The sequence below is a fragment of the Muscardinus avellanarius genome (genome assembly GCF_963383645.1).
Source record: "Muscardinus avellanarius genome assembly, chromosome: 9".
NCBI classification, from domain to species: domain Eukaryota; kingdom Metazoa; phylum Chordata; class Mammalia; order Rodentia; family Gliridae; genus Muscardinus; species Muscardinus avellanarius.
Genome location: NC_137795.1, coordinates 66,659,802 through 66,673,170, shown reverse-complemented (window position 1 = coordinate 66,673,170; position 13,369 = coordinate 66,659,802). Strand labels below are relative to the sequence as shown.

Below are 13,369 nucleotides of genomic sequence, written 5' to 3'. Positions count from 1 at the left end.
AGTTCCCTTTCCATTCCATTTCAACCAACCAGAGGCTTGGTTTGGGGAATGCCAGCTTCCCCAAACACTGTGGCTTCATTCCCTAATCCCTTTGGAGAGTAAGGAGAGGGGAGGGTGGTTCAAGTGAGAGTTTTATGAAAGAGTAATGGGTTTTAATCACTGTCACTAATGTAACAATTTTTGAGTAGTGACATAGCACGTTATGAATCACAAAGATGCATCAAACACAGCCCCTACTCTGAACTCTCTTAGGGAAGGACCATCAGGAAGGAATAATATACTAACCTAAATTACTACTCTGTGTGGCAATTACTTGAGTGACAAAGGCCGTCTTTGAAAGAAGGAGGGGAGAGATTACAGAAGACCTCTTGGACCTGACAGTGTGTGGGGACCTTTTGAGGGTAAAATAAAATTCCTGACGCAAAGATTTGGTTGCAAAAAAAAAAAAAAAGCATTCCATAGAGGGGGACAAAATGAATAGATTCTCTACTGGGAGAAAACAAAGGTGAGTCAAACTGACAAAATGGTCCCCTTTTCACTTTGCTTTTAATTAATTGAGATAAATCTCATGGGAAAAGAGCTACTGGGGAGAAACGAATAGGTGGTCTTTTTCACCACAGGAAGAAAGTAAATGCATTTAGGCAGCTCCTGAAGTCAAAGCAAGAGGAACTTCTAGTCCCTGCGGTGCGCTGTTTGCTGGTGGAGAAACGCTGGGAAAACTCCAGGTTGTTCATTTCTTTCGCTAGCCAATGACAGGAAAGGCCATACTTTTGTACGCAGATGATTGGCTACTGTAAAAGTCCCGCTCTGAGCAAGAACCAATGAGCTTCCGGAGCCCTGATTCTTGGAAACAGTTTCTGGTCAGGAATGCGTGACATTGAGACAGCCTCGGAGTTGTAAACAAGGACAAGTCTGGGCCGGCCCCTAGCCCACGGGACCTGGGCCGGGTCCCAAGAGGCTGATAGGGAACCCACGTTGCCACAGCTGTCAGCTTCAGCTTCCTGGTCCCTGGCTTCCTTCCCGTCCTCTGCCCCTCGCAGCGCTGAGCAGCAAGCAGTGCCCGGGCGCTGGGTGCTCACCGTGTCCGGACACTGCGGGGACGGGCCAGGGGGCGGGGCCCAAAGTTCTTCCTCTGAGCTGATTGGTGTGGCCCCAAGTTCAGACCACATCTCCAAGTCCCGCTGACTCCTCCCGGCGGGGAGCGAAGAAGAGGGCAGGAAGATACATAAAAAGCCACCAGACGTGGAAAGACGCGAATTTCGAGCCACCGCACCTCCGACTCTGCCCGGCTCTACCCTCCAGCATCCCCCAAACCGCAGCCCGCCAGCGCACTCGAGGTTCCCTGCCCGGACGCCCAGCGCCCCTTCCACCGACCCAAGTTCTGCTCCCCAGGGCTTTTGCCTCTCAAGCCAGCCCGGGCCCTGCTAGGAGCGGTGGGCGTCAAGATGAAGGCGGCCCGCTTCTTGGTGCGCAGCGCCAGCTCACTGAGCAGCGCCGGCCTGGTGCCCCGAGAGGTCGAGCTTTTCTCGCGCTACAGCCCTTCCCCACTGTCCATGAAGCAGCTGCTGGACTTCGGTAAGAGGGGACACAGGGCTCCGGCGGTGGCGCTAGGGCTGGCGTGGGGGTGGGGGTTGCCATAACTTTCAGCCCAAAGCAACTGAGGTCCACTTTGCTTCTGAGCTTGGAGCCTCAACGCTTACACTACTTAACTCTTCCCAGATTTCTCCACTTTCTGACAGTTTGTGCCTACAGGCCAAGACCAACTTCAACCCTCCGCTCCTGCTGGGCAGTTTGAGCTTGTCTTTCCTCTTCTGTCTCCCCTGATCTATGAGTCAAAGTGCGTTTCGCCTTCTGTAACCAAGTAACTAACAAAGAACTGAAAACTTTCCTCCTTTAGGGCATAGTACTTCTTGGAGGCGATTTCTAATATTATAAAGAAGCCTCGAATTAATAGATTTTTACTTCTGAGCCCTTTGTACTCCTCCACACAGTACATCTCTCTGCACTCCTAACAAACTTTGTCTTTTCACCATGATACTTTCCCATATATTTCTATGATTGCTGAAAATAATTACACACTTGCTGCAGTAATATTAGAATGAAAAGTTCAAGGGTTTAAATGTGATGCTGTTTATTGCTAGTTTGGAAACAACTCCCACTCCACCTCCTCCTTCCGAACGCATTGCCATTTCAGGTCTAGGCTAAATAAAGGAGGTTATGTTCCTGGCAAGGGGGTGTCTGCGGACTCCTGCACTCAGTGGAATGTTCTTACTTCTTGGGAGGGAATCCTTTTCAAATAGATAAAAACAATAGTCTCCTAAATTGGCCATTTTAAGAAAAGAAAGAAAAGGTCAAATACATCCTGGCCCTGACTTATCTGTCAACAGTAACCCAACTGAGAGTGAAATTTAAGTTTGTAATATATGTGTGTTCAATATTTGGCACTGATTTTCAAAGTTATCATTTAGATGTTTTTCTAAACACTAAATGATTATATTTTATTATAGGTTCTGACAATGCATGTGAAAGAACTTCTTTTTCATTTTTGCGACAAGAATTGCCTGTGAGGCTGGCCAATATCCTGAAGGAGATCGACATTCTCCCTGACCGACTAGTAAATACCTCTTCAGTGCAGTTGGTTAAAAGCTGGTATGTGATGAACCATTTTGAAGTCTTAAGTTTAAAAATGGTTACCTGAGTATGGTTTCTTATATCAATGACCAAACTGGAAAACAAGTTATCTGAACAGTTAATACTTTTGAAAGCTAAAATAATGTTTATTACTTTAAACCATCAAAGCCATAAGTGGAGACTTTTATCCTGAAAATGTAGTTCCCTTACAATATAGTTTTGACTTCTGGAAGAAGTTTAAAAATAATTGACACATGTAATTTTAATTTTGTACTTTACGTAATAAAAGACAGAATTTGATGTTGCAAAAGAAATACTATCTCTAGAAACTGGTTCAGCTGACTGCTATTTAGGGAGGGTCTAATACTTATTACTTAACTGTGACTAACAGAGTGAGCTCTGGTTTCAAATCCTGCTTCTGTCAGTCCCTATTTGTGGGAACCCTTGAGAAGTGTTTTAAACCCTCTGTGCCTCAGTTCCCCCTTATGTTGTTAAGGAGAATAAAGTGTATGCCTCAAAGAGCCATTCAAGCAAAATTAAATGAGATCATCGGTTTTTAAAAGTTAGAACAGCATTTAGCACTCAGCCAGCAGTCAGTAAGTTATCAGTGCTTATAATAGCATCTTAACATAACCACTGAGACTAAGAAGCTATCAGTAGTTATACGATCACCATCAGCACTCAGTAAGCATCAGTGATTATAGTAGCATCTCATGAATAAGAATACTGATGCGTAGAGAAGGTAGGTAACCCAAAAGAGCACAGATTTGAAGAACAGAGACAAGACAGAGACACTGTGCAGACTTGAAGCAGAATCTCACCCCAGTCCTCTGACCAAACCGCATTTTACTCATTGAGTCAAGAAATAAATGTATCACATACCCATAAAACAATTACAGCCTGAAAACCCTATTGTATTTATTTCTGCATATGAGACTTCTACTCTTCTACAAATGCATTATTAGAAAGATGAAAAGAAGCACATTTTTTAAAAGTTGTTTCTAGGGGCCAGGATGTAGCTCAGTGGCAAAGCGCCTGCTTTGCAGGTGTGGCGCTCTGGGTTCGATACCCGGTTCCAAGAAAGACAAAAAAAGAAACCCTCTAAAAAGTTGTTTCTAAGCGTCTTTACTATAGGATATGAAAACATTTGTCAAACAAAATAGTCAGGAAACTGAATACCAACCTGAAAGAGTTAGAAAACCATTGTAAGTTGAACTTTAAGTTAGAAAGTTGAGGGTTAAAAGTTGTAGCCACTCATATTTGAAGCATACTATTTTTAAAATATTTTTCTGAAAGTTTTAATTTTAAGCATAAGGCTTACCTTCTCTTTTCAAATAATTGTGTAAAATAGGAGGTGCTTATTTTCAGTCATTTGCATCTGACTACTAATTTTAAAACAAAATTTTCTTGGTTTTCAGGTACATACAGAGCCTGATGGAGTTGGTGGAATTCCATGAGAAAAGCGCAGACGACCAGAAAGTTTTGTCAGAGTAAGATCTACAAAATTTTGGCCAATTGAGTGATGTGTGCATGTATGCCTTTACCATCTTGTACTCCATTAAGATGAATGACTACAATGCACCAATAAAAAGAAAAAAAAAACTTTGGCATATTCAGACACATGCTTTAGAATTTTTAGGCCTAAATTCAAGGAATTCCAATTCTGAATAACAAATTACTACCAGGTGACAAATTTTGGCTGGTTGGGCTTTTAGAAGTGAAGCTATCCAGCATTGAAAATTAATGCTGAGGATGAAAGAATGTAAGGGTCCCCCACCAAACATTTGTATTTTTATTATATTTTTATTATAAATTTATTACAATGATTATATATGTAAGAGAGCTTAATACTGCATAATTTAAATACATTTCACTGTCATTGTTGAAATTACAGGCTTTCAGAGTAACTGAAAGCTTCTACCTACCTAAATAAGAATCCTTTCTAAACCTGACAAGAAATTTTGAGGGTATTTTTTTCACAATGGAATTCCAAAATAATCCTCAATTATAGTACTTTTTAAGGAGAAGGCTTAATGAACACTGTAATAAATGTACCATAGAGTCAGTAGTTTTATATATAGCCTGGAAACAAAATACACCTGTTTTTGAAACTATATTCTCTACTGTAGTGAAATAATCTATATGGGATCCCTAATAAAGCTTTGCCCTAACATCTTATCATTTGATTTGTTTAGATTTAGACAAGTACCATGTAAAGAGTTGTAGACTTCTTTGAAGTAGTCTAAGAAAGATAAGGAGATGAAACTCAGTTTTCACTAACTATAAATCTTATGGCTTAGCTTTGTAGATGCACTCACCAAAGTTCGAAACAGACACCATAATGTCGTTCCAACGATGGCTCAAGGAATCATAGAGTATAAAGATTCCTGTATGGTTGACCCAGTCACCAATCAAAATCTTCAGTACTTTTTGGATCGATTTTACATGAACCGTATTTCTACTCGGATGCTGATGAACCAGCACAGTAAGTGAACCTATCATGATGGTGACACACAGACATGTAGAATAGAAACCACGCTATTGCTCCAAGGTCCACACAGTAGTAGGTCACAGTGTCGTCCCTCAGTGCCAGGTCTAATAATTATCCTGACTTTTAAGATGACATGTTTTTGGTTTTATTTTTTCAACAGTTCTTCTATTCAGTGACTCAAAGACAGGAAATCCAAGCCACATTGGAAGCATTGATCCAACTTGTGATGTTGTGGCAGTGGTCCAAGGTAATTTCTAGATTTTTTGCATTTCCATTATTGGAAATGTATAATGAATGATTGACATATTTATTTATTTTTATTTACTTATTTATTTTATCAGTGCATTGTAGCCATGCATCTTAATGAGGTACAAGATGGTAGAGGCACACATGCACACATCACTCATTTAGCCCTTCCCCAATTCCCACCCCAGTCCCTCCCCTCCCTCCTTCTCATGTTTGGCTTAGTGACTGACTGATATATTTGTGAATGTACATCAAGTACATTAGGAATTTCCCTCTTCCCTTCTCTCATTACCCCCCATTAGGCCACCTTATTTGCTCATCTATAGTTTCTCTTCCTTTGTGATTGACATATTTATAATCAAGGTGACTCTGTGAGTGAATTTATGTTCGCAGTGTTTTTTTTTTTTACAGTTTTGAAAATACTGCCCCCAAGATCATTTGCTTTTGAGAGTCAGGAGTATAAACATTCATTTATAATATTATTAAAAATTTAAACATAAGTGGCTAATATGTCACATTCTTATATATTATATTTGATCTCTGAAGTGCATATATTCTTATTACTATAGCTACAACTTCAATAAAATATTATTCATTAATAATATATTAGAAAGACATTTTTCATACACATAAAGCTTTACTCTTGTGAATAGTTTAGATTAAGAATACTGTACACACTGATGTTCACTTGACAAGTGTCCTTGGTATAATCTCATTTCATTGTTCTGAAAAATCTTTTTATTCCAGATGCCTTTGAGAGTTCAAAGTTGCTCTGTGATCAGTATTATTTAACATCTCCAGAATTAAAGCTCACACAAGTGAATGGTAAGCTCTAAATAAAATATATTTTAACTAATGGAAAACTCATTATTCTTCCAGTATAATTACTTTTTGTAAATATAAGGCAACATTCATGTTCATTTTTTTCTCTTCTGAACTTGCCTAAAATTTGTAGATATTTTTGAAGTCAAGTTTCTTTTTAACCACCTCATCCTGTAAGCTCAAATTTTGCATATTAAGTTGCTAATAATGATTTATAAAGAATGAATTGAACAAATAATTTGGGATTTAAAGTAACATCTAGGTTCCATTATCTTAGATGGAGAAGATTGCTCACTATTTGAGTATGAAGGATAAAGAGACCAGAACCACTTAGCAGTGGAGACACCCCCAAAGAGGTTATTCATTAGACCTGAAAACAAAAATATTTAAAATTTCATTGTAAGAAATAAGCTACTTACAAAAAGATAATGCTGCAGGATTCCACTTATTTGACATATCCAGGATAGTCATACTCTCAGAAGCAGAGAGTAGATTACTAGATACCAGAGGCTGGGATGGAGGAAGGAGACGTGGGTACTTGCTAGTCAATAGCTCTAAAGTTTCAGCAAGACTTGATGGCGCACACTTGGAATCCCAGTACTGGGAGGTTGAGACAGGAGGACTCAGGTTTGAGGCAGCCTCAGCTACTAAGGCCCTCTGCAACTTAGTGAGACCCTATTTCAATATAAAGAATAAAAAGTAACATGGGGCGTGGTGGCACACGCTTGTAATTCCCGCGGTTGGGAGGCAGAGACAGGAGGATTGCGCTGGTTCGAAGCCAGCCTCGCTGGCTTAAGAGACCCTGTTTCCAAATTTAAAAATATAAAATAGGTCTGGGAGTATAGACCGGAAGGAGAAGGGCTTCCAGGAACCCCAGTACTACACACACACACACACAAAAAAAAAAAGAATAAAAAGTAGAGCTGGTGAGGTAGAACGCCCCTGAGTTCAATCTCCAGTAACACACTTATACGTGCGCGAGCGCGCGCGCGCGCACACACACACACACACACACACACACACACACACACACAGTTTCAGTTACATAAAATGAATAGGTTCTAGAGACCTGCTGTATAGCACAGTATCCGCAGTTAGTAAAACTGTATTGTATGCTTGCAAATTTGTTAAGAGTGTATATCTCATGTTAAATGTTTTTACCAAAATAAGAAAAATACTTTAAGTGTATACCACTGTTTGGAGGCAGAACAAACTTCAAAAGCTCTAGGGTGTTGACAAGAGATCTTCTCACATGGATTGAAGTGATTATAGGTGAATGCAAAGCACTATTTTCACCCTTTCCTGTTCTGGTCTAGAAGATAGTTGTATCTTCAAAGCAAGGCGCAGTGTGCTTAAATTGGAATAGCCTCATTTCTGTTCAAAGTAAACATCTTTTCCAAATAATATTTATATAGGAAAACTTTTGTTAGTAGCAAAAGTTAAATTCAAGTTGCTCAAGTTAAGAGTAGCCTAACTCATAAATTGGGGGACATGCAGATATAAGTGAATGCTAAACTAAAGGTGGGAGTACAAATAAGGATTGAAAACTCTCTAAGCACAAGTAGCTTCGTTGCACAATACGTGTAGGTAACCTGCTTGAACTGTCTGGTAAAATAAAGAAGGAATTGTGCCAGACCGTGTGTTTTTCAATTCAAACTTTGCCAAGGCCTGGGACACTAAAGAATAACTCTTTTATTTTTCTTTTCAAACAGTATCATGAGGGTTTTTTGTTTGTTTGTTTGTTCATTTGTTTCTCTTTTTTGCCTTTTGGTGAAGTTTAAGCATATTCAGCATGCAACATTTAATGTTTAGGGAAATAGAAAAATCAGATGTGTTATTTCGCCATGCATAAAAAATATGAAAATTATACCTAGCGTTAACTTAAATGTAATAGTATAAGCCCAGTTATTTCCTTCTTCTATCTTAAAATGCCTATAATTTTAACTCTGATATTGTCCAGTACAAACATGTTGAAAATGGAAACAAACAGCCCATGTAATCTAATATACAGTAGCATTGTTTCACACTTCATCCAACTTTATGCATTTATAGAAAAATGAAAAAAGTAATCATAGAGCACTAAGTAGCAACTGGAACAGTGTTCTATTTTGAAAATAAGGTGTTTATTGTTTAAGTTGGAAAGTTCCTGGGCACGATTTTCAGGTGGGGAAAATCGTGGGATTTAACCCTGTTTAAATCCAAAATAGCAACCAAATTGATATAGAAGTACATTCAAGAAAAATATTTGTTCCCTGATTCTAAATGAATTTAACTTTCCTAGGAAAATTTCCTGGCCAACCAATCAACATCGTGTATGTCCCTTCTCATCTTCATCATATGCTTTTTGAACTTTTCAAGGTATGATACCCCGCAATGATCGTGATGTTCGTCTTTAAGAATAGTCCACTAGTTATATCTCATTTCCTTTATCATTCCCCACTAATCAGGGGCCTCACCATCCTATTCCAAGAATACTTCTGTGCTATGACTAGTAGGAAGAAGCACTTTGGCAAAAGTGCATGCAGTTTGCTGTAGTATCAACACGTGTTTGAGAATGTACAGTATGATATGATCTCTCAGTACTTCAGCGTCAAGATGTTCCCATTGTTGGTCCAAGTGTCCAACAAAGCATTAGCCAGTTATGTGCTTATTAAGAGAGGCCATGGGGCGAATGCTTCAGTGAACGAGGGCCTTGTAAACTCTACCCCCATAGGCTCCAGCTTCAAACTCAGAGACTCCAATTCAGAGTTACCTGATATAGCATGGCCACATTTTGAGTCTAGAATACACTTAGAGAACAGTCAGTCCCTTTAGTCATATACTTTAAAGTGCATATTAATCACCTGGGCACTTTGTTAAAAATGAGAAATTTGATTCAGCAAGTCTGGATGGGACCTGATACTGAATTTCCAGTAAGCCTACTCATGATGCTGCTGACACTTCCCAAACTTTAGTGTGCTCTACCATCACAGGGAGAGCTTGTTAATGGAGGTTTTCCAGGTATGGTAGTGCATGCCTGAGAAATGAGACAGGAGAATCACAGACGCAATACAAGCTTTGGCAACTTAGCGAGCTCCTCAGCAACCTAGCAAGACCTTGCTTAAAAAAAAATGGGGATGTAACTCAAAAATAGAATCCCTGTAGGTTCAATCCTCAGTACAAAAAAATAATTGCACAGGCTTGGGCTCTGCCTTTAGACATTTGGATTCTATGGGTCTGAGAATTTGCATTTCCAACAAACTCCCAGAGGATTCTGGTATTTCTAAATCTGTGATAACCAGATGCTAAAAACCAATCTTTTCATGAGTTTTAAGAGCAAACAAACTCTGAACTTAAACAAAACTAAACAACAACAAAAAAAACAACAACAGTAGAAACATCTGAAGCTTTCTGATACCTCCCAAGTGTCTCCTGAACTGGAGAAGAGGAAGCCTTAAAAATAAGTGAAATCTGCCTTAGAATTTACTATCTCCTCACTTATTCTAATATTACCACAATGAGGTACTGATTGATCTATAAACATCTGATCCATTTCACTTCACTTCAGCTAATGACCATAACTTAATCTTACACAATAAAACAGAAAAAAGATAATATACAGAAAATTAGTAGAGACAAAAATGGATTAAATAGCCCAGCACTTTTTCTGTAGGACATCCAGCCAGTGGCTGCAAACTTGTTTTAGTTTGTTCTGTGCTAACAGATGAAAGATACTTTTTTGTTGATTTGGATTATTTTTAAATTGAATGATCCAACTGATAGTTATTTTGCTTTCACTGGTAAAAGTTAAGATGATAATCAAATGCAAATTGAAACTTAATTTAGAATTATTGACTGTCCTTTTAAACAGTAACAACCTTTTTACCAACAAATTTTATAAAAGCCAATAAATTGGTTCAATGATTCACTTTTCATTTGTTATATAATAGTCTTTGGTGCTTAGATATAAAATGTAATGGAAAGACAGAAAAGGGAGAGCCAGGAAATGGACTATAAAAACCAATTTCTACATTTAAATTAAGCTTACAAATAAGCACTTGACAGCCAGCAGAATTGTTTTTCCATTAGACATTGCTCCCAGGAGCTATATTACATGGTAAATGAATATTTTTCATTATACATCCTGCATGACACATTCATAAATGGCTATTTACAGAGCTGTTTTACCAAATTAAAAAAATAGAAACTTTGAATTACCCTCTGAGTTTTTATTTTAAACATAAAAAACAGCTATTTATTGTCTCTTGTCCTTCTGCCATTGAATTTCTTATGGTTATGTTTTCTTTAGAACGCAATGAGGGCCACAGTTGAACACCAGGAAAATTGGCCATCCCTTACACCCATTGAGGTGATCGTGGTCTTGGGAAAAGAAGACCTTACAATTAAGGTATCCCTTCTCTGTTTCTCTTCTGGTTCTCTCTTGATTGAATTGAAAAGGGTCAATAATAATAAGAATACCTGCTTTGGGAAATTAATCAAAGTCATGTATACCAGGTGACTTTTAAATGAAAGAAAGAAATTTTTATAGACATGTGTGCATCGTTTTAATACATCGGTCTGATGACCTATTTGTTTGCTTGTTTAAGATTTCTGACCGAGGTGGTGGCGTCCCCCTGAGGATTACTGACCGCCTCTTCAGTTACATGTACTCCACTGCACCAAAGCCTGTGATGGATAACTCCAGGAACGCTCCTCTGGTAAGACCAATTTGACGACTAAGTTCACCCCAGCCACCCTGTTCTAAAAGCAGAACTAGAATAACCAGGAAATATTTAGGCAAGTTAATTAATGTAGTTAAGTTAGGCATGAGGAATATGAGAGTGATAAATCATGCTAAGGATGGTGAAGCAATTCTACAAAGGGGTCTCTGGTTGGAAGCAGAAGATACTTGTCTAGGTTTTAGGGTATTAGTATCAGTGAGGATCATAATGCCTTCCTATATTTCATATTTCAATGACCACATCCACTTCACTAATAACTGACCTTCCACCTCTAGGCTGGTTTTGGTTACGGCTTGCCAATCTCTCGTCTCTATGCCAAGTACTTTCAAGGAGATCTGAATCTCTACTCTTTGTCTGGATATGGAACAGATGCCATCATCTACTTAAAGGTACCCTTTAAACTCAACAGAAAATAATCTCTCTAAAATTATTGCTTCTTTTTAACAGTCCAGAATTCTATGGTCCAGGGTATATTCCCCAAACTAAGTTAATAATGATCACAAGTCATTCTATTTTCTGTTCAGATGTGTGCATACATATTATTTAATATGGTAACTTACCAAAGAGAAAATTGAGCCATGCTTTTCAAAAAAGCAGACTACCAGTGTTTCAGAGTGAGAACATGCTCCTGTGAATTTAAGAGACCCCTTCCTGGCATCCTGAAGACTAGCTTTTGTTTTACTTGTGGAAAACATATGCTAATAATGTTCTAGCCTAGAAAACAACAGAAATCAAGACACTCGGGACCTTAAGCTGAGCATATTAGAAATCCAAGGAAAGGAAAACTGAGCACTCACAAGCTGTCAGGGGATCCTAGGCATTTCCTGTTTGAACCTTCAAACTTGGTTTCTGTTTATCTATTTCTGAATAAGCCTCAGCTTATTTTCTATGATCACTGTCTCTATTCTTTTAATCATTTGCCTACTATTTCAACTGAAAATATATTTACAGACAATTGCAGCTAAAACATTAAACATCTTGGTTTCCTTTTTTTGCATTGGAATTAAATGCCAAATGGCCTTTGACTTGATGAAATAGTTAAGGTGTTTACATATGAAATGGGCCAAAGTCTTCAAATTATTGGGAAAGAGCCTTTTAGTAAATTTATAGCATCAGATTAGGATGCTCATTCTATCACAGATGCAAAAGTTTTTCCATGGAAAGAACAACACAAAGGATACATAAATATTAAACACAAAATCTATTTCCCAATTTATAATTGCATATGTATTATTTCAACCCCTATTGGGTGGAAATGATATTTATATTCTAGTTTAATTTTATGAAGTGCCCAGCACACTGTGGCCATTGGTATGCTCTTATTTTTAAATCAACTAAATAATTCCTAAATCGACTTGAATAATAAATGCCTCTGAATGTATTTTGAATGTCACTTCATTATGCCATGCCTTATTTCTTCAGTCTGATGTTTTTCCCACTCTTCTTACAGGCATTGTCTTCTGAGTCTGTAGAAAAACTCCCTGTCTTTAACAAGTCAGCCTTCAAACATTATCAGATGAGTTCTGAGGCAGACGACTGGTGTATCCCAAGCAGGGAGCCAAAGAAGCTGGGAAAGGAAAAGGTGGCTGTGTGAAGAGGGATGCTCAGGACACCTTACGGGATCAAAGTGGGTCTATGGCAGTGCTGCTTCTTGAATGTTTGTGTGTGACTCTTGTTTCTGCAAAAACAAGCCACAGCAACAAAAACATCCAATGAGGATAGAGCTCCTCTCTGCCACCCAGGAGCACAAAGGGCAGGACAACAGAAGCTAACATATGGCCAGCAACTTGTTTCTTAAGGTAGAATGACTTGTGAGTGTATTCCAAATCCTGCAGAAGAAATAAACCTGCTTCCCATCTCTACTAACAAGCATGGGAAAGGGGGTGAACATGAAGACATATTTTAACAGTCTCAAGAGACAGATATTTTAGGCCTCTTGTTGATATCAAAAGATATTGGTGTAATGAATATCAAGTGTCAAGAAACCAGTGTTTCCTGCCATGCAAAGATTAGAGCTTAGTTTACACTATGTGATCAGAAATGTATGCACATGCACATTTATATATGCTCTAGGGGGAAAATGACTAAAATAACATTCACTATGAGAAAGAATGAGTCTGAATGTTTTATTCAGCATTTTAGCCAAAGCATTGGGCATGTGTAAAAACTCAGAAGAACTTCTTCTGATCAACACAGCTCCTTTGTGACACTACCCTGTACAATAAGTGAACACTTATTGTCAGGTACCTAGTCTTGGGTGAGCCGTTAAATGTGCACTGAACTTAGAAAGTTGGGGGTTGAAGAGAGACAGAGAGAGAAAGAATTGCCAAAGTGACAGCAAACTGCACCTTACCTTGTTTTGTTTATAAACTGGGGAGAAAAAAAACTTTAAGGAGAGAAATCACATATTCAAACCCTAACTCAGTAGGAAGGGCTGTTCTGTAGCCTGAAGTGGTGA

The 13,369-nt window shown here is 38.5% G+C and overlaps 1 protein-coding gene across 1 annotated transcript; it reads left to right on the top strand.

Moving 5' to 3' along the window:
• Positions 1–1,445: 1,445 nt before the first annotated feature.
• PDK4 (pyruvate dehydrogenase kinase 4) lies at positions 1,446–12,505 on the top strand (the record flags this gene model as incomplete). The annotated part of the gene is made up of 11 exons (XM_080701483.1): positions 1,446–1,575; positions 2,508–2,649; positions 4,050–4,121; positions 4,932–5,116; positions 5,283–5,369; positions 6,116–6,193; positions 8,472–8,548; positions 10,479–10,577; positions 10,777–10,887; positions 11,187–11,300; positions 12,362–12,505. 11 exons carry the CDS (start codon positions 1,446–1,448, stop codon positions 12,503–12,505), a joined length of 1,239 nt encoding a protein of 412 aa, XP_080557609.1.
• Between the last annotated feature and the right edge of the window lie 864 nt (positions 12,506–13,369).